The sequence below is a fragment of the Hypanus sabinus genome, chromosome 3 (genome assembly GCF_030144855.1).
Source record: "Hypanus sabinus isolate sHypSab1 chromosome 3, sHypSab1.hap1, whole genome shotgun sequence".
Classification (NCBI taxonomy): Eukaryota; Metazoa; Chordata; class Chondrichthyes; order Myliobatiformes; family Dasyatidae; genus Hypanus; species Hypanus sabinus.
The window spans coordinates 124,165,499-124,192,343 of record NC_082708.1 but is presented as its reverse complement, the minus strand read 5'-3'; the positions used below and the strand labels follow the sequence as shown (position 1 = coordinate 124,192,343).

General features: G+C 40.5%; 1 protein-coding gene across 1 annotated transcript in view; it reads right to left on the bottom strand.

The window, feature by feature from the left end:
* The window catches only part of kiaa1109 (KIAA1109 ortholog), a 418,633-nt gene extending 392,206 nt beyond the window's left edge, over positions 1-26,427 (bottom strand). The window contains exons 1-3 of the mRNA XM_059965080.1: positions 26,338-26,427; positions 23,631-23,713; positions 730-885 (exon numbers count right to left, since the gene is read on the bottom strand). Coding sequence (XP_059821063.1) covers positions 730-832 — 103 coding nt within the window. The 5' untranslated portion in view covers positions 833-885; positions 23,631-23,713; positions 26,338-26,427. The remainder of the gene's footprint in view (positions 1-729; positions 886-23,630; positions 23,714-26,337) is intronic.
* Positions 26,428-26,845: the final 418 nt, after the last annotated feature.

Here is a 26,845-nt window from a genome sequence, read left to right as displayed (position 1 = left end):
GTTTGTGAACAGGCTCTTGCACAGGGGATGGATAGATTCCCATATTACTAAGTCAGTCATCCTCCAGATATATTTAAACCCTTATGCTCCCCCTTGGTTCAAATCTGATTGTCAACTTTATGCTGTCTTTAGTCTCACTGTCTTCCATGCTTCTTCACTCTAAACTTCCAGTCACTGGTTACTGAGTACTGGCTATCAATCCTTGCAAGGGGATAAGCTTACATAACTGAGTATGGACTAAACTGTAATGGTGCTAAGTTTTAATAGCATATTGTTTATATGGCCTGGAGAAGTGCATCTCATTTCAGAACCCCAATATCCATATTTTGACCTATGTGCTTGCCATAAATGTATGGCCAGGTGGTTACTGTTCCCACAGAAGAAAATGATTTTAATTTCATCTGGACTAAGAGAAATTTTATAGGTACCTATCTCTGTAAATGGGTTAGGTATTCCCAAACATTGCAAATCAATTAAGATTAGATATAAAAATAAAATGGCATTTATCATAATAAAGACATGAAAACATCGCCCTTACTGCAAACTTAGAGCATGGGAAAAGTTAGAGTGGGAATCGAAAATCTCACTGCCCCCATAGCAGCAGAAAAACTGACTGGATAGCTGAAAACGCAATTCCATTTTTATGCCCAATTGAAATTGTCATTACAATGGAACAAATTAAGCTAGAAGATTATAAACAGATTATTTTTAAAAATTGTGAACACTCACCAACAAACAGCCACACAACGTTAGAATTATGTTCTGTGAGAAAACCTTCCAAATCAGTAAGTGATGGCACAATGCTGTCATTTTCTCTTGAATAATGCTCCATTTTAGGAGTAGGCAATGGATCAAAACAGATGATTTGAACACTCTCTGGATTTGCTAAGTGAAAAAAACAAAAATTTTATACTTCAAAATATGTACACTTCATTGTGAGAAATAATATTATTACTATGACAAATACAGCCAACAAATAATCTAATTTTAAAAAGCAAAGAGATTCTGAAGAAGCTGGAAAGATTAAATAACACACAAAATGTTGGAGGAAATCAGCAAGTCAGAAAGCCTCTATGAAGAGAAATAAACAGTTGGTGTTTCAGGCTGAGACCCTTCATCAGCACTTCATCCTAATAAAGGGTCTCACTGTTTACTTCCCTCCATAGATACCCCTTGATTGCCGAGTTTTGCATGTGTTACATCCAAGTTAAAGTGATTAATTATCCTTTATTTTTGTCACCTTTGAGGAAATAAGTGCACTTATTCAGTGATTGTGATTTAGCTAGTAAATGAGAGACTATAAAAGGTAAAATGAGGATGTTGAGTGTATGTGTGTATAATATAAAATCGTCTAACTTGTATCTACAGACTGAATAGAGCTACCAGTCAGTTTAGCTGTCAAAATTCTTTGTACCAATCCTTCTCTCTGTCCACAATGTTGAATTCAACATTTCAAGGAACCAGCCACTTTTTCTATCCACAGATACTTTTGGATATTTCAGTTTCTAATTAGTTTTTCTCTTCTACCTCAAATTGCTGATGTTTAAAGTAATGACAATGTCAAGACAAATTAAAATATGCACAAGTACATGTATCCAAAGGTGCAATGAAAAACCTATTTGTAGCAACAACACAGGTACATAGCTTCATATAAGCAGCATGAACAAAAAAAATCAAGAGATCACAATTGGAGCAGAAAACAATCACAAAGTTCATTTTAGTGCGCAGTGGTCATAGTGTTGCTAAACTGTAGTCAAAAGGGTTTTGCCAGTAGGATCAAGAAGCAAACGGTTGAAGGGAAGAAGCTGCTCTTGAATCTGGCAGTATGGGACTTCAGGCTTCTGTACCTCCTGCCTGATGGGAGCTGTAAGAAGATAGCATGGCCTATGTTGGAGCCCTTTGATTATAGATGTTCCTTTCTTGAGGCAGAGTCTTCTGTAGAAACTACCAAGGGTGAGGAGGGATGTGTCTGTGATGTATTGAGTGGGGTCCTTTACTCTCTGCAACTTCTTACATTCCCATGCATTCAAACTACCATACCAGACCACGATGCCACCAGTCAAAATACTTTCTACATCTGTACAGCTTGTTAGTGTTTGATGATAAGACGAACCTCCTTAACCTCACCAGGAAGTAGAGATGTTAACACACTTTTCTTATGATTGCATTTATGCACTCAGCCCAGGACAGGTCATCCAAATTATTAACACCCAGAAATTTAAATCTGCTGACTCTCCCCAATGTAGACTGGCCTAATGCTTACCCTGCCTCCCCTTCCTGAGATACTCCCTCTGTCTTCTCCACTGACCCCTTTCTGCATTTTATTAAAGCAGCTGACAAGTGTGTCCCCACAAAATCATTCAGTTTCCCTAGATCAGAAGCCCTAGATGAACCATGAGGTCCGCAACCTGTTGACAGCCAAATCAGAGGCAAACCTGGTTACCAAGAAAGTGAAAGTGAAAATCTTTCCTCAATGCCACATGACCTGCTGAATTCTTCTGGCTTTGCTCTTTTAAAATAGAACACTCCAAGCCTGCTATGCTTAGAATTATAAATCTTGATTTCCATCATGGAAACGCTCTATGTTAACCAACACCTGAACTTTCCTTATCGAATTAGGTGGGTGGTAGAAGGCAGATGTTGATAATTGCATGACACAAGTACTGAGAATGAATAAGGGATATATAAGCAGAATACAACAAAATTGTATTCACAAACTACGAAACAGAAACTTGAAAGATACTCTTGCAGTTTTACTTTATCTACAACTTGAAAAGCTGTGCAGAACTGCAAGTAATGACTGAAGCACATCCCTATATTTCTTTCACAATCAGCTTTCCTTGCCAGTGACTCCTCTGTTCTTTTCAATGATTTTCCAAAAATGAATCACACCCTTGGCAATCTTTGTCATATTTACTCACACAATATATTTTGTAATACTATTCCCACCTCTGCAACGTTACTCAAATCTTCTTTTACCTCAGTTTATTAGCTGCTAAAACTCTCATCCACTTTTCTACCTATAAACTTGAATATTTCAAAATATTTCTTCATGCCTGGTGATCTGCTCTGACTGAGACTACACAAGATCCTATTTTCAATCGCAACAAGCCTCATTCACCTGTCACCACTGCTTGCTAATAGCTCCGCTGCTGGTGAAAAACCAGTATTAGGATAAATAGGGTGCCAATAATTAAGGTACAATTTACCCTGGATGATGTCCAACTTCATGTTGCTGGAACTACACTCATGCAACCAAGAGTTTTTCACCAAGTTCCTGACCCGTATGTTACAGCTGACAGAAAGGCTTTTGAAAGTTATAAACTGAAGTGAAAGGAATAAAACAACTAAGGTAAACTGGAAAAAGAGAGGTTAGCAAAACAGTAGACAGATAAGGCAAACAATTCCATGACAATAGCGATGATGCAGCACTCATCGCTTAGGTAACAATTGTTACCTAATTGTTGCAAAGACCCCATGTTAGGGTTCTGAAGAAAATTTGTTAAGGCTTATTCCCTGGTATCGTTCTCATAAACTTGCAAATTTTTTCTTTGAAAACTGGTCTACTTCCTCTTTGAAACCTATAATTGAATCTAGTTGCATTAACCTTTCATGCAATGAACATTATATCATTAATTTATCAATAAATTAAGTATTTTTTCATCATGTTGTCCATTCACCTTAAAAATCTGTACCTTCCAGATAAGGAGGTACAACTCACTGTGTACCCAATATTTTGAACATATCAAAACAACCTTCCCTGTTTAAGCAAAGAGAAAGCTAGCTTTCCATGCAAGTGGCCCTCTGAATGTCAATCATTCCAGCAGACCATTTCTGCACTCGTCATAGAAAAGTACAGCACAGAAACGAGCCCTTCAGCCCATCTAGTCCATGCCAAAAACCATTTAAAATGCCTATTCCCAATGATCTGCACCGGGACTATAGCCATCCATATCTCTACTATCCAAGTACCTATCCAAACTTCTCATAGAGCTGAAATCGAGTTCACATTGACAACTTGCGCTAGCAGTTCATTTCACACTTTCAAGATCCTCTGAATGAAGAAGTTTCCTCTCCAAGTTCCCCTTAAACTTCTCACCTTTCACCTTAACCCATGATCTCTGGTTGTAGTCCCACCCAACCTCATTAGAAAATGCATTTACCCTAACCTCAGTGGAAAATGCATTTACCCTATCTATACCCCTCATAATTTTGTATACCTTTATCAAATCTCCTCTCAATCTGCAATGTTCTAAAGAATACAGTCCTAAGCTATTCAATCTTTCCTTCTAACTCCGGTCCTCCAGAACAGGTAACATCCATGAAAATTTTCTCTCCACTTTCTCAACCTTGTTTACATCTTTCCAGTAGGTAGGTGACCAAAACTACAGACAATACTCCTTATTAGGCCTCACCAATGCCTCATAAACTTCAACATAACATTCCATCATCAGTGACACTGATTTATGAAAGCCAATGTGCCAAACGCTTTCTTTACGACCCTATCTACCTGTGATACCACTTTCAACGAATTATGTACCTGTATTCCCAGACCCCTTTGTTCTACCACACTCCTCAGTACCCTACCATTCAGTGTGTAAAACTTACACAGGATGGTCCTACTGAAGTGCAAAATCTCACACTTGTCTGCATTAAATTCAATCTGTTCTTTTTCAATCCAGTTTCCGGCTGATGCACATCCATCTGCAAACCTTGATAGCCTTCCTCACTGTCCACTACACCCCCCAATCCAGAAAATTTGCTAATCCAGTTAACCACATTATCATTCAGATCATTGATTTAGATGACAAACAACAATGGACCTAGCACTGATCCCTACGGCACCCCCACCAGTCACAGGCCTCCAGTCATAGAGGCTACCCTCTACAACTACTGTCTAGCTTCTTCCACAAAGCCAACGTCTAATCCAATTTCCTACCTCATCCTGAATGCTGAGCAACTGAACCTTCTTGACCAAGCTCCCATGCACGACCTTGTCAAAGGCCTTGCTAAAGTCTATACAGATTACATCCACTGCCTTGTCTTCATCTACTTTCCTGGTAACAACTTGAAAAACTTGTAAGATTGCTTTTAAGATTGGTCAGACATGACCCAACATGCACAAAGCTTTGCTGACTACCCTTATCAGTCCATGTCTATCCAAATACTTATATATCTGGTCCCTTAGGACACCTTCCAATAACTTTCCCACAACTGATGTCAGACACACTGGCCTATAATTTCTTGGTTTACGTTTAGAATCTTTTTTTAAACAGCGGAACAACAATGGCTATCCTCCAATCTTCTGGTACTTCTCCTGTTGCTAAGGACATTTTAAATATCTCTACGAGGGCCCCAGCAATTTCTGCACTGCCATCCCATGGAGTTCAAAGGAACACTTTGTCAAGCCCTGGGGATTTATCCACCAAGATTTGCCTCAGGGTAGCAGACACCTCATTTTCTGTGATCTGTCCAGGGTCCATGAAGTTGATGCCGCTTTGCCCCACTTCCATAAACTCTGTACATGTCTCCCAAGTAAACACAGATGCAAAAAAAAATGCACTTAAGAACTCCTTCATCTGTTTTGGCTCCACACGTGGATTACCATTCTAGTCTTCCAGAGGATCAATTTTGTCCCTAGCAATCCTTTTGCTCTTAACATACCTGTAGAATTTCTTGGAATTCTCCTTCACTTTGTCTGTTAGAATAATTTCATGCCTTCTTTAGCCTTCTGAATTCTTTCTTAAGTGTTCTCTTGCATTTCTTGTACTCCATAACTAGTCAGTAAACTCCAAGACCTGGGACTCCATAACCCCTTGAGCAATTGGATCCTGGATCCCCAGTTTGCACTGGCACAAACATCTCCACAATCTCCATCAGTGCAGGTGCAGCCATGGAGATTGTATGTACATACAATGTACATGGAAATGTATGTACATTTAGCCTCCTGCTCTACTCACTTTATATCTGTGACTGCGTGGCTAAGAACAGCTCTAACACCATATACAAGTTAGCTGATGACACACTGTTGTGAGCTGTAACAAAGGTGGTGATGAATCAGCATACAGGGGGCCAACTGAAAATTTGGCTGAGTGATGTAGTAACAACAGCCTCTCACTCAATGTCAGCAAGACCAAGGAAATGATTGTAGACTACAGGACAGGGAAACCAGAGGTCCATGAGCCAATCTTCATCGGAGTATCAGAGATGGAGAAGATTAGTAACTTTAAATTCCTGGGTATCACCATCTCAGAGGACCTACCCTGAACCCATCTAATAAAGGTAATTGCGAAGCAAGCACAATATTGCCTCTGCTTCCTTAGGAGTCTGCAGAGAATCAGCACACCCTCAAAAACCTTGGCAAACTTCTACAAATGTGTAGTGGAACGTGTGCTGACTGACTACATTACAGCCTGGTACGGGAACAAACGCCAATGCCTTTGAGCAAAAAATCCTACAAAAAATAGTGAATTCAGCCCAGTAAATTACAGGTAAAACCCTCCCGACCATTGAGCACATCTACATGAAAATTTGACATAGAAAAGCAGCATCCATCTTAGAGGGTCCTGCTTAGAGAGTTCAGGGAGTTAGGAGTGAAGCTGAAAGGCAGGACCTCCAGGGTGACAATCTCGGGATTGCTACCTGTGCCACGTGCGAGTGAGGCGAAGAATAGAATGATTATGCACATTAATACGAGGCTGAGAGCATGGTGCAGGAAGGAAGGGTTCAGGTTTTTGGATAATTGGTCTTTGTTCCAAGGATGTTGGGATCTGTTTCGAAGGGATGGTCTACATCTGAACTGGAGGGGTACTAACATTCTTGCAGGAATGTTTGCCAGTGCTGCTCGGGGGGGGTTTAAACAAGATGTGCAGGGGGCAGGGATCCAGAATACGAGAGAAGATGACATGATGAAGGATAAGGGACAGGTGGGGAATACACGTTTCCCAAATATTAATTGTGTAAAGGAGAAAGGTGAGACAGAATATGTGTTGGAAAAGTTGCATGTACTGGTCAGAAGGAGCATGGGGTTAAATGTGTAGAAGGTTTGGGTGATCTTGAGAAGGTCATCAAAATTCAAGGTGCAATTAGCCTGATGGAAGTTCAAGGAGCTGGGTTAGGTACAATAGACAGTGTTTTAAGCAAAGAGAGGAGGAATGGGCTAAGAATTCTATACTTGAATGCGCGTAGTGTCAGAAATAAGACAGATGAGCTTGAAGCTCAGATGAAAATGGGGAACTACGATATTGTTGGGATAACGGAGACATGGCTGCAAGGGGATCAGGCCTGGGAATTGAGTGTACCAGGGTATACGTGCTATCGTAGAGACAGAAATATGGGAAGAGGGGGTGGGGTGGCCCTGTTGGTGAGGAATGAGATTCAGTCCTTAGCAAGGGGTGACTTAGGAACAGGGGAAGTAGAGTCTGTGTGGATTGAGCTGAGGAATAGTAAGGGTAAAAAGATCCTAATGGGTGTTGTGTACAGGCCCCCAAACAGTAGCATGGATATTGGGTACAAGTTGATTAGGGAGTTAACACTGGCATGTGCTAAAGGTAATGCAGTCGTTATGGGAGATTTCAACATGCAGGTGAACTGGGAGAATCAGGTAGGTGCTGGACCCCAGGATAGGGAGTTTGTGGAGTGTCTAAGGGATGTATTTTTGGAACAGCTTGTGCTTGAGCTAACCAGGAACGAGGCTATTTTGGACTTGGTGATGTGTAATGAACAGGAATTGATAAGTGATCTTGAAGTAAAGGAGCCATTAGGAAGTAGTGATCATAACATGATAAGTTTTTATCTACAATTTGAGAGGGATAAGGGCAGATCAGAGGTGTCAGTGTTGCAATTAAATAAAGGAGACTACGGAGCCATGAAGGAAGAGCTGGCCAAAGTTAAATGGGCGGATGCCCTGGCAGGAAAGACAGTGGATCAGCAGTTGCAGATATTCTTGGGGATAATACAAAAGATGCAAAAGCAGTTCATTGCAATGAGAAGGAAGGATTCAAAGAGGGGGAAGGGGCCACAGTGGTTGACAAAGGAAGTCAGAGATTGTATAGCATTAAAGAAAAAGTAGTATGACAGGGCTAAGATGAGTGGGAATACAGATGATTGAGAAGTTTTAAGTTTTAGTTTTCTTAACTAAAAAAGCAATACGGAGAGAAAAAAATCAGGTATGAACTCAGTCTAGCCAGGAATATAAAAGGGGATAGCAAAAGCTTTTTTAGCTATGTGAAGAGAAAGAAGATAGTTAAGAACAATGTTGGCCCCTTGAAGAATGAATTGGGAGAAATTGTTATGGGAAACAGGGTAATGGCAACAGAATTTTTTTTTTTAATTAGTTTTTCAACACATTTTACAAATTAAAAACCCCAAATCCCAATGAGGAACATTAAAACAGTGCAAAATTAAACATACAATAACAATATGTTACAAAGGAAGAGAATTTAGCAAAAAAAAGCACCTGAATTAAAGACAAGTAAGCTTAGTGTCCTCCCCAAGCCCCACAACACAAGAAAAAACAACAGCAACTCCAGACCAACCACAACACAATATAGAGAGTATAAGTCAGGACAGCCAAGCTCCCAGACTGTGAATACACTCAGCAACAGAGGATAATAATGCCTTCTACCAGAAAAAAAAAGGAGCTGAAAGCAAGGGACCGAAGAGAAAAAAAAACCCTAGTCAAGAGGAAGGTTATGAAAGTACTCGATAAAAGGTCCCCAGACCTTATGGAACTTTAGATCCGAATTGAGAACTGAATAATTAATTTTTTCGAGGTCCAAACAGGCCATGATGTCGTTAAGCCATTGAGTATGAGTGGGCGGGGCAGCATCTCTCCCTCTGAGGAGGATCAAGCGTCTAGCCAGAAGAGAGGCAAAGGATAATATTCGGCATTTGGTCGGACCCAGACATAAATCTGTCTCGCCCCAAAAACCGAACAGAGCAATTAAGGGGTTTGGTTCTAGGTGCTGATTCAGAATACACGATAACGTAGTGAAGACATCTTTCCAGAATTTCTCCAAGCTAGGACAGAACCAGTACGTATGGATGAGAGAGGCCACGCCCCTCTTGCATTTATCACAGAGCGGACTAACGCTAGGGTAGAATCGTGATAGTTTAGATTTAGACATATGGGCTCTATGAACAATCTTAAACTGTAAAAGGCAGTGGCGAGCACAAAGAGAGGTTGAGTTAACCGATTTGAGAACTGAATCCCAGCTCTCCTCAGATAAGGAGATATTTAAATCCTGCTCCCAGGCCATCTTGATTTTATCCATGGGGGCCCGTCGTAAGGCCGCTAGTTTATCTCGGATGATTGATATTAAGCCTTTACTTAGTGGATTCATGGAAAGAAATAGGTCCATAGTATTTTTCGCAGGCATTTCAGGGAAGTTAGGAATTAAAGGAGCAATAAAGTGTCAGATTTGGAGATATCTGAAAAAATGAGCATTGGGCAGATTGAACTTAACAGACAGCTGCTGAAAAGAAGCGAAGCGATTATCAATGAGCAACAGAATTTAATGCGTACTTTAGATCTGTCTTCACCAGGGAGGACACAAGCAATCTCCCAGATGTATGGATGGGCCAGGGTCATAAGATATCAGAGGAATTGAAACAGATTGACATTAGGAAAGAAACTGTGATGAGTAGACTGATAGGACTGAAGGCTAATAAATCCCCAGGTCCAGATGGTCTGCATCCGAGGGTTCTAAAAGAGGTGGCTCAGGAAATTGCGGATGCATTGGTAATCATTTTCCAATGTTCCTTAGATTCAGGATCAGTTCCTGATGATTGGAGAGTGGCTAATGTTATCCCACTTTTCAAGAAGGGAGGGAAGGAGAAAACGGAGAACTATCGCCCTGTTAGCCTAACATCAGTCGTGGGGAAGATGCTCGAGTCCATAATTAAGGACGAAATAGTGGCATATCTTGATGGCAGTAATAGGATTAGGCCAAGCCAGCATGGATATACCAAGGGCAAATCATGCTTGTCTAATCTGTTGGAGTTTTTTGAGGGTGTAACAAGGATGTTGGACGAGGGTAAGCCAGTGGATGTAGTGTACCTAGATTTTCAGAAGGCATTCGATAAGGTGCCACATAGGAGATTGGTGAGTAAAATCAGAGCTCATGGCATTGGGGGCAGGGTTTCAACATGGATAGAAAACTGGTTGGCAGATAGAAAGCAAAGGGTAGCAGTGAATGGGTGTTTCTCGGACTGGCTGGAGGTGACTAGTGGGGTACCACAGGGCTCTGTATTGGGACCACAGCTCTTTACGATTTATGTCAACGATTTAGATGAGGGCATTGAAAACTATATCAGCAAGTTTGCTGACGATACTAAACTGGGTGGCAGTGTGACATGCGAAGAGGACGTTAGGAGAATACAGGGAGACTTGGATAGGCTGGGTGAGTGGGCAGATACTTGGCAGATGTCATTCAATGTGAATAAATGTGAAGTTATCCACTTTGGAAGCAGGAACAAGAGGGCAGAGTATTGTCTGAACGGTGTAGAGTTAGGTAAGGGAGAAATGCAAAGAGACCTAGGAGTCCTAGTTCACCAGTCAATGAAGGTGAATGAGCAAGTGCAACAGGCAGTGAAGAGGGCAAATGGAATGTTGGCCTTTATTACAAGAGGAATTGAGTACAAGAGCAAGGATGTCCTTTTGCATTTGTACAGGGCCCTAGTGAGACCACACCTGGAATATTGTGTACAGTTTTGGTCTCCAGGTTTAAGGAAGGACATTCTGGCAATTGAGGAAGTGCAGCGTAGATTCACTAGGTTGATTCCTGGGATGGCAGGGCTGTCTTACGCAGAGAAATTGGAGAGATTGGGCTTGTACACACTGGAATTGAGGAGATTGAGAGGGGATCTGATTGAAACGTTTAAGATAATTAAAGGATTTGATAGGATTGAGGCAGGAAATATGTTCCAGATGTTGGGAGAGTCCAGTACCAGAGGGCATGGATTGAGAATAAGAGGTCAGTTATTTAAAACAGAGTTGAGGAAAAACTTCTTCTCCCAGAGAGTTGTGGAGGTGTGGAATGCACTGCCTCGGAAGACGGTGGAGGCCAATTCTCTGGATGCTTTCAAGAAGGAGCTAGATAGATATCTGATGGATAGGGGAATCAAGGGATATGGGGACAAGGCAGTGACTGGGTATTGATAGTGAATGATCAGCCATTATCTCAGAATAGCGGTGCCGACTCGAGGGGCCAAATGGTCTACTTCTGCACCTATTGTCTATTGTCCATCATCAAAGATCCTTACCACCCAGGCCATGCTCTTTTCTTGCTGCTACCCTCAGCTAGAAGGTACAGAGCCTCAAGGCTCCCACCACCAGGTTCAAGAACAGGTACTACTCCTCAGCCATCAGGCTCTTGAACAAAAGAAGATAACTAAACTCATTCTATTTCTGGTGTTCCCACAACTGATGGTCTCACTTTAAGGACTCTTTATATTGTTATTTCATGATCCTTGCATATTGCTATTTATCTATATTTGCATTTTCAGTTTTTTTGCCCATTGATCCCATTTGCAGTTACTGTTCTATAGATTTGCTAAGTATGCACACAGAAAAAGAATCTCAGGGTGACATGTATATACTCTAATAATAAATTTATTTTGAAGTTTGATTTGTTCCTACTTGCTTATACCTGCTATGCATCACCTTTCTTCTCTTAACCAGGGCCTCAATATGATTTAAAAAGCAAGGTTTCCTACATTTGTTATCGTTAACTTTTATTCTGACAGGCACATACTTACACAGACAGCGGTGAGTGCATGGAATGTGCTGCTTGCGATGGTGGTGGAGGCAGATACAATAGGGTCTTTTAAGAGACTCATGGATAGGTACATGGAGCTTCGAAAAATAGAGGGCTATGGGTACCCTTAGGTAATTTCTAAGTACATACATGTTTGGCATAGCATTGTGGGCCTAGGGGCCTGTACTATGCTGTAGGTTTTATGTTTCTATGTTCCTAAAAAAGCATGCCCCAATCCAGTAATGGCCAGATCATTATACTGATACCATCAAAATTGGCCAGTCTCCAATTTTGGATCTCAACCCACAGACCAGACCTACATCTTTGCATATTTACTTTGAAATTCACGGTATTGTGGTCACTGGATGCAAACTTCTGTCACCTGCCCTGTCTCATTCCCTATTGCACACTTTCTCGTTGGGACTTCCACATACTTGTGAGGGAAACTTTCCTGAACGTATCTGACAAACTCCAACCCATCTAGTCCTTTTACAGTATGGGATTCTCAGTCAATATGTGGGAAGTTATTATAACAATCTTATGTTACCTGCAGCAGTCTGTGATCTCTTTACAAATTTGATCTTCTAAATCCCATAGATCGATGGGTGGTCTGTAATATATCCCTATTAATGTGGTCGTACCCACGGTGCCTCACTAATCAAGTTCTCTAGTCTGTCCTGAAAGAGCACTGCAAGTATATTTTCCCTGACTAGTAATGTCACTCCTCCTTCTTTAATCCCACCCACTCTGTCACATCTAAAACAATGGAACCCCAGAATATCAGGCTGCCAGTCCTGCTCCTCCCACAACCAAGTCTAACTAATAGCTACAAGGTCATAATTCCAGATGTTGATCCATACCCTAAGCTCATCCGCCTTTTCTATGGTACTTCTTGCTTTGAAATATACGCAGCTCTGCACACTAGTCACAGTATGCTCAACCTTTAGATTCCTAAAGTTGTACTGCAGTTGATGATGACAAAAAAATAAAATTCATACCACCTCCCAGCATTTGACATGTAGTCCTGCAAGTTACAGCTCTCCAAGTAGTTATTCAAACACTTTAAGTGTGGTAAAGATTTCTGCCTCTATCACCCTTTCCAGCACCAGGTTCCAGACTCTACCACCCCTTGTGAAAAGACCTCTCATTTTGTCAAATATAGGCAGAGGAACTTCCTCCCAATTATTCATACATGTTAAACAAAATTTAGAAGAAGCACTGACTGCATGAAAGCGCAAAACAAACTCTGGGTGAGAAATTTCAATGCCTTTCACCTCTGTGCTTTGATGCCACCACTGCCCAAGATTAACTTTGTAACATTTACATCGAAACATGCAGTGAAATGCACTGTTCGTATCTATGACCAACACAGTGGGAGAATGTGCTGAGGAAGCCCACAGAAGTCACCATGCTTCCATCACCAACATAGCATCCCTGTAATTTATTAATCCTAACATCTTTTTGGAACGTAGGAAGAAATTGGAGCACCCAGAGGAAACCCATGCAGTTTCAGTGACAGTGGCAGTGATTGAACTGATCAGTGATTGCTGATACTATAGTGTTGTTCTACCTGATAAACTCCTGTTCTGCCCTCACTCTACCATGCTACCCTCAGTCAAGCCCAAAATAAAACAGCTACCAGGCTGAGTTTGTAGAAAGTAATATGTTAACTAACATAAGGCTAAAGCCACCTGACCTCATCAACACTAATCTATCAAAGGCAGATTCTTTGACAAACCACACAGATCTGGAAACAAAGTCCCATCTTCACACAGGGGTCCCCATTGTGTTTCATACTATTACAAATCATACTATATGGTTTTGTGCTATCAGCTCAAAACTGGCATCAGCAAAAAATGGGGGGAGGGGGGCCATCTGAAGGAGCAGAAAGGCATGTACAGCGCAATAATCTGCTCACTTTCAGCACAATATTTATGGCTCACTTTCATTAACATCAAGCCAGGTAACCAACCTGATTCAAATGAGGAGTATGGAAAGGCATGCAAAGTGCAGCACCAGGTACAACTAAAATGAGGTAACAGGCCAGTGAGACTTCACCAGACTGCAGGCACACACCAAAAGGATCAGGTTAGAATTCCATTGCCCTATCACAACTACTTGTGAATAGCAACTCAACAGCTAAACAGGAAGAAATGGTGGCTTCAATAACATCCCAAAGCTCAGCAATAGCAGGGATCAGCATGCAAGAGTTGGATAGCATTAGCTGTTTCTGAAGATCCATCTCAACATCCTCCTGGAATTTCCACCCTCACAGTGGAAAACTGTGAACAACATTTGGACAAAGACTGAGAAGTGGCAATTAGGAACCAGGTCACAAAGATGCCAATGACGATCACTAAGATTAAAGAGAATCTGACCAAGTATCCTCAACTTTCAATGGCATTACTATCACTATGTACTATGACTGTCACCATCATTGTGGCGGGGGGGGGGGGGGGGGCGAGCGGGGTGTTGACATTGACCAAAAACATAACTAGCCAAGTCATATTGAAACCAAAAGAATATTGAAAGGCCTAAATAGAGTGGACATGGTAAGGATATTTCCTATAGTGGAAGAGTCTAGGACAAGAGAATACAGCCTCAGAATAGAAAGATATCCCTTTAGAACAGAGATGAAGAGGAATTTCTTTAGCCAGAGACTAATGAATCTGTGGAATTTATGCCATACATGGCTGTGGAAGCCATGTCACCAGGTATACTTAAAGTGGATTTTGAGGGGCTGTGATTAGCTAGGGCATCAAAGGTTACATGAAGAAGGCAGGAGAATGGGGTTCAGAGGGATAATAAATTAGCCATGATGGAATGGCAGAGCAGACTTAGTGGGCTAAATAGCCTAATTCTGTTCTATGGACTTGTATCAATACCAAACCCGCAAGTGCAGGTCAGGAGAATCCTGCAGAAAAAAGAAAAATTGACTCACTTCCACCTGCTCCAAAGCGTTTCCACCATTTATATTACACAAATCAAGAAAATGATGGAAAATTCACCATTTCCCTGGATGAACATAGCTTCAATTCACACATACAACACCATCTAACCAACTTAAATAGCACACCCTGTACCAACCCAACCTTCATTCCCTCTAGCACTGGAACACAGTAACCATAGTATGTACCCTCTACAAAATTCATTGCAGTTATTCACCTGGATTTCCAAATTCACTTACCTCTATCGCTGAGGATGAGAGCATAGGACATGTGAGAAAACCACAATCTTAAGGTTCCCCTTCAGGTCACACTCAATTTTGATTTGGAAATATATCTTTGGTCTTTCATCATTGCTTGGTATAAATCCTGGAATTCCATATTCAATAGCCCTGAATGTTTCTGCTTCTCAATTAAGCTTCCCCTCAGCCTCCTCTGCTCTATAAAGAACAATCCTACCTCACCCAATTTTTTCCTCTTGGTAAAATTTCCCTAGTCCTTACAAGATCCTCATAGTTCTTCCCTGCACCAACTTCAGTACAATTACATCCTTCCTGCAATGTGATGTTGAGAAATGTATTCGTTTATTGTTGTCACATGCACTCAGATATAGTAAAAAGCTTGTTTGGATGCCTTCCAGGCAGATCAAGGATACAAAGTAATAAAAAAAGGAAATCAAAAATGCAGAAACTAGTGTTGTAGGTGTACATAATATTAAAACCAATGTCCAAAAATAACTTAAGAGCCCAAAACAAACTAGCTATTCTTATATTCTACAGCTTGGTTAGTGAAGAAAAGCATCCTGAATACCTTTCACTCACCTCATCTACCATCAAAATACCTTCAGGAATCCAGATATTCACTTCAAGATTCCTCTGTTCCTCCACATTTCTCAATACCTATCTATTTAAAACACATATTTTCTTGCTCTGTTACACCTTCCCAATGTTTTACATCGAACTCCTCCGGATTAAATTCTAATTCTCACAAACTCTTATCTGATCTCCTAATCTTTAATAACTATTGCTCTTTTTAATGCTCTCCTCTTTTACATTACAACTGGGCAAGACATAGTGCCAAGGTCTTGTATCCTCTCAGCCAACAGAAACTCTTCAACTTGTTGGGTAAATTTAGTGCAAATATCCAAAGAACTTCTCTACAACTTAATACAATTGGTGAAAACCAAAATAATGGACTAATCTGTGTAATGAAGTTTTTTTGAGAAGCTCGTCATGAGGCACATCAAGACTCTACTGCCCCCCTCACTGGAACCCCTGCAGTTCACATACCATCCAACCATTCAACAGACGACGCCATTGCCATCACCCTCCACCTGGTCATAACCCACCTGGACAAAATAGACATGTATGGTCGAATGCTGTTCATAGACTTCAGTTCAACACAATCATTCCTCAGAAACTTATTGGAAAGCTGAGCCTGCTGAGCCTGAACACGTCCCTCTGCAACTGGACACTAGACTTCCTGACTGGGAGACCTCAGTCAGTCCGGATCGGAAGCAGTATCTCCAACACCATCACACTGAGCATGGGGGACCCCCAGGGCTGTGTGCTCAGCCCACTGCTGTTCACTCTGCTGACCCACGACTGTGCTGCAACACACAGCTCGAACCACATCATCAAGTTTGCTGATGACACGACCGTGGTGGGTCTCAACAGCAAGAACGATGAGTCAGCATACAGAGCGGAGGTGCAGCGGCTAACAGACTGGTGCAGAGCCAACAACCTGTCACTGAATGTGAACAAAACAAAAGAGATGGTTGTTGACTTCAGGAGGGCATGGAGTGACCACTCACCGCTGAACGTCGAAGGCTCCTCTGTAGAGATCGCTAAGAGCACCAAATTCCTTGGTGTTCACCTGGCAGAGAATCTCACCTGGTCCCTCAACACCAGCTCCATTGCAAAGAAAGCCCAGCAGCATCTCTACTTTCTATGAAGCCTGAGGAAAGTCAATCTCCCACCCACCCCATCCTCATCACATTCTACAGACGTTGTATTGAGAGCATCCTGAGCAGCTGCATCACTGTCTGGTTTGGAAACTGCACCATCTCAGAATTGCAAAACCCTGCAGCGGATAGTGAGGTCAGCTGAGAAGATCATCGAGGTTTCTCTTCCCGCCATTACAGATATTTACACTACACGCTGCATCCGCAAAGCAAACAGCATTATGAAGGACCCCACGCACCCCTCATACAAACTTTTCTCCCTCCTGCCATCTGGGAAAAGGCACCGAATCATTCGGGCTCTCACGACCAGACTATGTAACAGTTTGTTCCCCCAAGCCATCAGACTCCTCAATACCCAGAGCCTGGACAGACACCTTACAGCCCTATTGTCTTGTTTATTACTTATTGTAATGCCTGCACTGTTTTGTGCACTTTATGCATTCCTGGGTAGGTCTGTAGTCTAGTGTAGTTTTTTGTGTTGTTTTTACATAGTTCAGTGTAGTTTTTGTACTGTTTCATGTAGCACCATGCTCCTGAAAAAAGTCTCAGTTTTACTGTGTACTGTGCCAGCAGTTATGGTCGAAATGACATTAAAAAGTGACTTGACTTGACTTGACAGTATATTGATAAGAAAAAAGTTGCATCTCAGAAAAACAAAATGAAACGGCTGAACAGTTGTCGTTAGTTGAATCTAATCAACACCAGGAGTTGTTTTGGAGGATGCAATCATTGAAAGTATTGTATGAAGGCAGTCCATTATCTGGACTGGGTGTCTGCACTGATTTTCTTCATTTAGTCTGTCAAAAGAACAGAACACCTTATACTGGATGAATTCCTCTGTCAATAAATATTAGGAACTAATATTGCTAGAGTTCTAATTTATTCTGTATTTCATTTAAATACAAAATTTGTTACATAGTTTGTCTTTTTTTAAAAACTACTTCCCTGAAACTTCAGCTAACAGGCAGCCACTTAATTGAGCCAAAATGTACAGGTCCCCATGTGTCTCAATTAACCAGAATCTACTGTACTACTGTGCAAGCTCCCAACCCTAATTGCAAAATATCTATCTTGCTGGCTACTTCATCAAAATTAATTCCACTAAGTTTATCAAAGCATTTTCCCAAAGCAAACATATGAAGACACTGCCCAGCAATACATTTTCCCAAGTATTTGGTTATACTGTCCTTAAATGATGAATTACAGAATTTTGACAGCAATACACATTAATCAAACTTGTCTACACATGCTGGTTTCTTGTGTAGGCCTAGGGCAGGGTCCTGATACTTAATTATGCACATAAATTTTGTTAGTCATTCTTCAATAATAGGTACAAGTGAACAATGCACTGAACAAAGTATTGTTTCTCAAGGCACATAGGAAAAAACAGCTACAAGGACTAACGTGATTGTGCCAGAGTGCAAGGTCAGAAAAGAAAGTAGGGAGACTACAGATTTGAAAACTCAACTGAGAAGTGAACACGTTGAGGTAACCATTCAGGAGAGGTCTGTACATTGAACCTTCTGGAAGCCACGGAGAAGTAAAAAAAAATGACAAATCAATTACTTTGGCGGCAATTCCTGGCACACCATGGCAAGCCCCAAGCCCAGAGAAGAAGATTAAATCAGCAATGTTCTGCATATGATTGATACACTTTGTAAAGTTAGTCAACAAAACAGCACGAACTGAAGATGCACCTTAGAGAAGTTTCAAGATTGAGATATTGTTAGTGGGCTCAACTGCAGACATACCACTTCATTTAAGTTTGTTGTACATCTTTGAAGAAGTTAATAAAATTCAATTGGAATTATAGTCTCAAGTCCATATCTTGTTCATCTCAGTCAAAAAAATTCCTTTAGTGTAACTTCAACTTCTCTCCCTCAATTCATTAATAGGTGTTACAGTATGTTTACTACTTTCCAGGTTGCTTATTTTGTTCCAGAATCTTGAGTACTTAATAAAGAGCATCATGAACATAGTAACTTTAATTGGAAAATCAAACAAATTAAATATGCTAGAAAATCGAAATTGGACCTATTGAGTGTTGGCAGTATTTTGTGCTTTTGCTTATATTTCAGTTCTCTTTGAAATCCGGCATGATATGTATCCAGTTCGTTTCATTTCTCTAGTACTTCCTCTTTTGTGATGTAAATTATTTTATTGCCATTTTGTTTACCCTTTAGTTTCTATTCTCCAATGTGCAATAAAGAGAGATATATCCACAACTAAACTACTTTATTAGTATTTCTAAATAAGTTATGTCTGCTGAGAACTTTACAACTTTGCATAAAAGTTCATCAACCTTAAGCAATTAAATTAAATTAAATTTAAAATTAAAATTAAACCTATTCAACCTTTCTCTGTAACTCAGTTTCTCAAGTCCCAGCAACATCCTTGTAAACCTTCTCTACACTTTCAACCTTATTAATATCCTTCCTGTAATTCGGTGACCAAAACTGCACACAATTCCAAATTCGGCCTCACCAATGCCTTATACAACCTCACCATAACATTCCAAATCTTATACTCTATACTTTGATTTATAAAGGCCAATGTACCAAAAGCTCTCTTTACAACCCTATCTACCTGTGACACCACTTTTAGAGAATTTTCTATCTGTATTCCCAGATACCTCTGTTCTAACTGCACTCCTCAGTGCCCAACCATTTACCTTGTATGTTCTACTTTGGTTTGTCCTTCCAATGTGCAATTCCTCCATTAATTTTCCTCTAAATGTATTAGGTGCCCTGTAAACTACTCCAACCAGTGTTTTTGTTCCTTGTTAGCTCTTATTTCAATGGTAATCATATTAAAATTATAGTATGAATCAGTTTATTGTAATGATTATTTGGTTGCAAGCTTCTCATAATGTATGATATCCTAATACATATCCTAATACAGTATCATTCAGAACTATTATCATTCAAGTCACAAAGTGGTCAATTCACTAATATATAGCCTTTTCAAAGAGGAAAACCTGAGCTGAGAAACATAATAAACAATAAAGAAACCTTAATTTCACCTGGATATAAACCACACAGGAAGTCCTGCCATTCCCATTACCTACCTCTATTCTACGTTCTTAATAACTGAAACCAAACAAAAACAACAGAGGAAGCAAGCAAGAAAATCTACAGATGCTGAAAATGAAAGTAATACACACAAAATGCCGGAGGAACACAGCAGCATTGAGGGAAAAGAGTAAATAGTCGACGTTTCGGGCCAAGACTCTTCATCAGGACTCATGAAGGGTCTGAGCCTGAAATGTTAACTGTTAACTCTTTTCCATTGATGCTGACTGGTCTGCTGAGTTCCTCCAGCATTTTGTGTGTATTACAACAGAGAAGAACACAGTCTGGACCACATTGACTAAGCAATGGTTGTGATTAAAGGTCAATGTGAAATATCACCTTTACAAAAAAAAGCAGTGCAGTAGGAACTCATTTGGTCAAGCAGTATCTATGAAGGTCAAGGGATGGTCGTTATTTTAGGTCAAGAGCTTGCATCAGGGAAGATGGCCAGCATATTAAAGTAAGAAAGAGGGATGAGGCAGACACTGGTAGATGACAAATGAAGGTATCAAGTCATGGCAAGAATGTTGATGAAAAGCAGTCACAACAGAGGACTCACAGAACTCCCAAATAAAAAAAGGAGAAATTCCTCAAAGTAGGCATATCTTCAGAACACATAGCAAACTAGTAGATCTGAGACACAAGGGACTGCAGATGCTAGAATCTGAAGCATAAAAACAAGCTGGAGGAACACAGCAGGTCAAGAAGCAAATCATAGATACAAGAGATTCAGCAGATGCTGGAAATTTTGAGCAAAACACACACAAGATGCTGGAGAAATTCAGCAAGTCAGGCAGCATCTATGAGGGGAAATATGGATGTGAAGCAGCTTCTGTGGAGGCAAGGTGTTCATGGTCACTGATTCAGCACCCAATAATAGCAAGAATGTACCTCAGATAGGTAGGTTTTGTCATAAGCCATGCAACATCTCAATTGTTTTTGAATTTACACCCATTGGTTGAAAAATATTCCAGATTCCTAAATCCTACACTGTTGAAAGTAGAAAAGCCTTGGGAAGGTAGGGGAGTTTGACAAACAAAGGTTTCAGGAGATGCTTGCATGACACACAGTCACTGATCAGTTCACTTAAGATTCTGGTCTTAAATCCTTTGCTATGTCTGATGCATTTTTGGATATTGCATTTCAGTTAATTTAATTAACTGGTCTGCCTTCTGGGATGGCAATAAGCTCAGGAAAAGACAGATGAATCAGTCATTTAGTATTTCAATAGGTTTCAGTTGGTACATTTAATGTCAGAGAAATGTATACAATATACATCTTGAAATTCTTTTTCTTTGCAAACATCCACAAAAACAGAGGAGTGCCTATAAATGATGACTATAAATGCCCGAGCCCTTTGGCAGTCATAGACCAACCTCCATATGGTCAGTGAGTATAGAGATATTTGTAGTTCTTCTACATTAGTTTAACGATCCATCGTTATTCACAGTTAAACGTGGTATAACTGCATTGCTTTGGTCTCACCTATTGATTGTGGGATCACTTAACTATGGCAAACACAGGTGTGTTTTGCTATTCAAAATGTACAGTCCCTCATATGTCACCAGTTTTGCACTTTACAGTTCTGCCTATGTGGAAAAAAACATTCCTGGACAATTATCATATAGATGCCAATATGGTAGCTGCACTGAAAAACCTCAGCCAAAAATGCAACAAGTTCAGCACCATCGTCTTCAGAACAGCTGAGATGTTGTATGTTTCTATAGTGTGAGCTTTATTTTGTACTAAAAGCAATTTTTTTTAATATCAAAAATTACATTTAATTTGCCGATGACTAGTTTCTGGGATGGCCGAGGTATCTTGCGGCTGAAGATGATTGCAATGCCTTGACCTTCATACACACCGCAGCTGCAGACTGCTGTAAACACAACAACCTGTGCCTCAACATGGACAAGACGAAAGAGGTGATGGTGGACTTCAGGAAAGTGCAAGCTGACCACTCCCTACTGCACATCAACAGCATCTCTGTGGAGTCGGACAAAGTTTTATGGCGTGCACATTACTGACGATCTCACCTGGTCTCTCAACACCTTCTCTTTAGCCAAGACAGCACAGGAACACCTCCACATCCTGACAAGACTGTGACAAGCAAAGCTCTCCTCACTCCCCCACCCCCTCACCCCCTGCCCACGCCCTCACCATGTAGGGCGAGGGCTCTTCTATAGGAGCACAGCACCATCGCGAGCGTTCTGATCAACTGCATCACTGTTTGGTACGGGTATTGCAATACATCAGATCACAAGATCCCACAATGGATAGTGAGAACTGCTGAAAACATTATTGGAGTCTCCCCTATTTGGAATATATATCAGAAGCATTGCATACATAGTGCCTCCAATTGTCAAAGAGCCCTCCCATGTTCCCACAATCACACTGACCTCCTGCCATTAGGCAGAAGGTTCCGCAGCATAAGCACCAGAACTTCTTCCTCCAGGCTGTTAGACATCTTAACACCCTGCTGCCACCCAGCACACAGGTACACCTTGCTTGAATGCTCTGCCACCACCTCCCCTAACTCCCAAACTCGCAGACGCACTCTCATCCTGCACCGGTCACTTTTCGCCTTTTATTGCAGATGTATCACATATTTATACTACTGCTTATAAATGCCAGTAGCATTATACTGTCTTACATAAAAATGCATCTTGCACTTTATGGCAACCTGTCAGTCTTCAGGCCATGCCACTCAGGGATGAGTTATATTATTTTGGTAACTTGTCTTAATATTATTTTGTGACTGTATGTGTTGGTTCATAACTAAATATGTTGTGTGTGACTATATGCACTGAGTTTTCTACCTTGGCCCCACAGGGACGTCGTTCCATTTAGCTGTATTCATGTGTATGATTAAATGACAATAAAGTTGTACTTCAACATGCTGGAATTTCAAGCTTCAATAAAAACAACAAAGTTTATGATTGTTCGCTGGCTTGATGACAATGGTAGAATGAGTAAAGTACTTTGTTATAAGCATGTAGTGAAATACTATTTTTCCACCGTTTATGGTCCATAGCATCTCAAAAATATCCCATTTTGAAATGCCCAATTCATTCTTCATCTACCCCCCTGAGGAAAATTAAACAGCAACACAACACAGGTAATAATGGGTCTTTGATCCTACAGGCACTGTTTAGTGTTCACTCCTAGGAAATATTTCATGGCAGGTGCATCTGCAACAGATAGATTTTCAAGGAAGAGTTCAAGTAGGTTTAACTCTTGTTCTGGGTCAATCCCGTACAGATCCAATTTGACAGTTACAGAATTCAAACCTCAGCCAGCATAGCTGGTGACATTGCTAAGTCCCCAAGAGTGCATTCTTAACCCTGCTGCTCTCAGTGACTGGTTGAACACAAATAACTACTGATTCATCAACTGAAGGTGATGATCATTCTTATCCATGTTTGAGCTGATACCAGGAGATTTCATAGTTCTTTAAATACTTTAGAAGTCACCTGTGAGCCAGATCTGATAAGAGACTTCAACACTTTTTCTTAAAGAACATTAATAAAACAGATATTTTATTTTAAAAACTGCTCTGATGGCTTTATCAGCAAGAATACAAACATTAGTCTAAATTCCAGGTACATCAAAGCAGCACTTGAGCTAATGTCTCTGGATCATTCGAATAGGCTACTGGACTACGTCCAATCTAACTGCATTGTACCACTCCCATCATATCCATCACTTCGTAATACTCTCCTGATGTTCAACACAGTTTGCTACTACACATTTAATTGTCAAAGGTGAGGCTACAAAATTTAACTGCAGAAATTTTCAATCAAAGCGTTTACATGATTAATGCAGTTATAAATAAATAGCACCAAATTAGAATATCTCAAAAGGAAACAATAAAAAAAATCAAATTACTTACATAAATTAAACAGGATACATCCTGGAAGAATACCTATATGGATTGTGAAAACTCTTGACAATCATCCTTCAGTTTCTTAAAACCTAAACATAATAAGTTTAAATGTTACTCCAGTATACTCAGAATCTAAGAAAATATAAATGAAATCAATTTCTATGTGACTGGCAGTATAGTTCAAGAAATACTTTATGGGTGTCATGGTAACAGCAGTTAGCATAACACTTTACAGCACATGCAGCCTGGGCTTAATTCCCTCCTGTGCTGTCTGTAAGGAGTTGTACTTTCTCCTCACAATCGTGTGGATTCCTTCCCAGTTCTTCAATTTCCTCCCACACCCCAAAGAAGTACAGCTTAGTAGGTTAATTGGTAACACGAGGTTTAAGTGGGCAGTGCTGGCCTTACTGGACTGGAAGGGCATATTACCATGTTGCATCTCTAAATAAAAATTATAACTATACATTCCATGGGGAAATAAATATTCCACATAACTGATCCATGACTCTCTGCAGACTAAAATAACAGTAGATTAGAAGAGATTTATAATATTGCCTTAAGTAGTAAGCCAGAGCATTGATAGTTTTAGGAAATACAATGAAAAACAGAGGAAGATAGTAAACCATGGCAATAAATTAGCAAAATTTCTAAAAACTACGGAAAGACTGTCAACAATTAAAGGAGTAGCAATAAAAAAGCTGTGTTGCATGAGAAATTAAGCTGAACCATTAAACAAATAATAACAAAGAGAAAATACTAGAGAAATTAAGTGGACTAAATGCAGACAAAACCTCAACACCAGCTAGCCAAGATGTCAGGGTTCTGAACTTGCCTGCTGGGATGGTGATGGTACATTAGCAATAGAATTCCAAGGTGTTTAAATTCTGGAAATATCTTAGGAGATTAAAAGATAGAATATAAAACACTATTATGTAAGGAGAATAAACACAAGAGACTGGTTTGCCCAATCTCTGTCAACAGAATGCAGAAATACATTATGGTTGTTGCTTCAGGGCATCTAGAAAATATGGTTAGCCCAAGTTAAAATGCCATTACTGTCCCACAACCCAAAGCGGCAATTTTCCTCAGGGCAGGCCTGGCAACCCACCAACATGACAAGGATTCCACAAAATAAGCAGTCCTACTACAAAAAACTACTCAAGCATTATGCAAAAATTCTAAACCTTACAAATCAAGAGCTGCAAAACAGCTTTGCTCTCCTCCAATCCATTGTAGAAAGTGATTAAATATTTTTGTATCAGCTTGCTCTGAAAAGCATTGAGGAATCACCTGAATACAGTAGCACTCTGAAAATTTTGATAGCTTGACTGAGTTCTACGAGTCAAAGAACTCCAGAAATAACAACTGCCTTAGAAGCAGAAATGAACCTAGCACCATGGACTTGTCTAAGTCTTATAACTGTATTATACAGTGGTTTTGCAAGAGAAGTGAAACTTAAAGCAAGATTCTAAGTCTGCAAGATACAGATAATGCTGCGAAAGCACAGCAGATACTGCTATTGTGAAGTCAATTTAGCAAATTGTACCAAATACAGCCAGCCCTTCAGTTCTCAACAAACACTGGAAATCAGTATTTTTCATCCTCAACCTTTATCACAGATTAGCCTGTAGCAACACATTCACTGCCTCCCACCCAGAGCTGCTAAGTAAAAGTTTACATACTGTTCATTTTGAGTCGTTTGGGGGTCATTTCACTAATGCACGGACATGGAATAGCCAGAATAGGTATGATGCTCAAATAACATGGTAAGCAGAAAACTGCAGTTTTCTGATTAAGGTGTGGGCTGCAAGCAAACTGCTGCTACTGAATAGGGCAGAGGATCAAAACAGATTTACCTCTAAAACCCACAAGATTTAACTGCATAATTTCTCCATTTTCTCTCATTCAAAGTTTAGAGAGAATTAAATTAAAATTTGGACCATTTAAATATGTATTCTTTCAAACTGGTTTGTGTATCGGATATGTGTTTTACTAACAAATCTAGTATATACACTAGTTATTTTTAAAATCATTGATAAGGTCGGTGAAGTATGGTGTCAAATACAACACTATACTTCACTGAATCTTATATAAGGTCATCATTACCACCCCACTGCTGTTTAATAGAGTCAGAGTAGAAACTAAACTGGGATTTTATACATCTATGACCAGTAATTAACATACAATAGTACAAAAGTAAAGTGAAACATAGATGTTAGAAATAACATAGGAGACGACAAAGAAAAACCATGGAAATACTCAGTAGGATAAGGAGCTGTCGAAGCGATACAAAACGACCCTTTACAGCTGAAGGATAATCAAACTGAAATATTAGCGATGATTAAATACATTTTACATCTGTGGCCGCTAGAATTTATTGTAATTATTAATCTTGTTTTCCCTGGAATAAACAAAATGAGCCCCACTGATCTTGCTCTGAAGCAACAGACATGGGGTTTCCGATGACAGGAAGCACAATAACTGTCCAGACATGCAGTGGGCAGAAAGCATTTGTTTTGATGTTTACGACGGAAAACCTCGCAGCATTCCATCAGCTAGGCCCACTTTATTCCAATGGGAGAGGGAGGTGGCGTTGTCAAATGGATTTCCCCGTTCCGCCATTAGCCTAAACGTTACTCTCTCCCGCAACACGAAGGAACTGCCCGGCAGCAGTTGAACAGCGCCCGACCGCTCTTCGCCCGCGCTTGTCTACCTGACCCATCCTCGGCGTGTGCTTGTTCCCCGGGAACACGGCGCCACCTCTCCCTGCCCCCGACCCATTTCCAACCTGACGTTTCCTGCCAGTCGCCAGGTGCCAGATCTCGCGAGATGCGCGAACAGCGCCCCTGCCGGCTGCGCATGTGCGCTGCACGTTCAGAGTCGTGTGGTTCGCGTTAATGACCTGTTAAAACACAATTCTGGAATTTAAAAAAAATGTTTATACATTTAAATTAAACTAATAGCAGGAAAATGAAGCATCTCCAGCCGGCGTGGAGGAGAAAAGTAGAATTTACGTTTGAAAATGATGCAAGTAGAGGTCCCGTTGTTGTTCAGACCGAATATCAGAATGGGAAGATCTGTGACCCAGGTTGTTCGGACCGGGCTGGGTGGTTTGAGTATTTCAGAAATTGCTGATCTGGCATTTTCACGTCTTTTAGAGTTCACAGAGAATGGTGCAAAGAAAAAAACAAATCCAGCGAGCGGCAGTTCTGTAGGCGAAA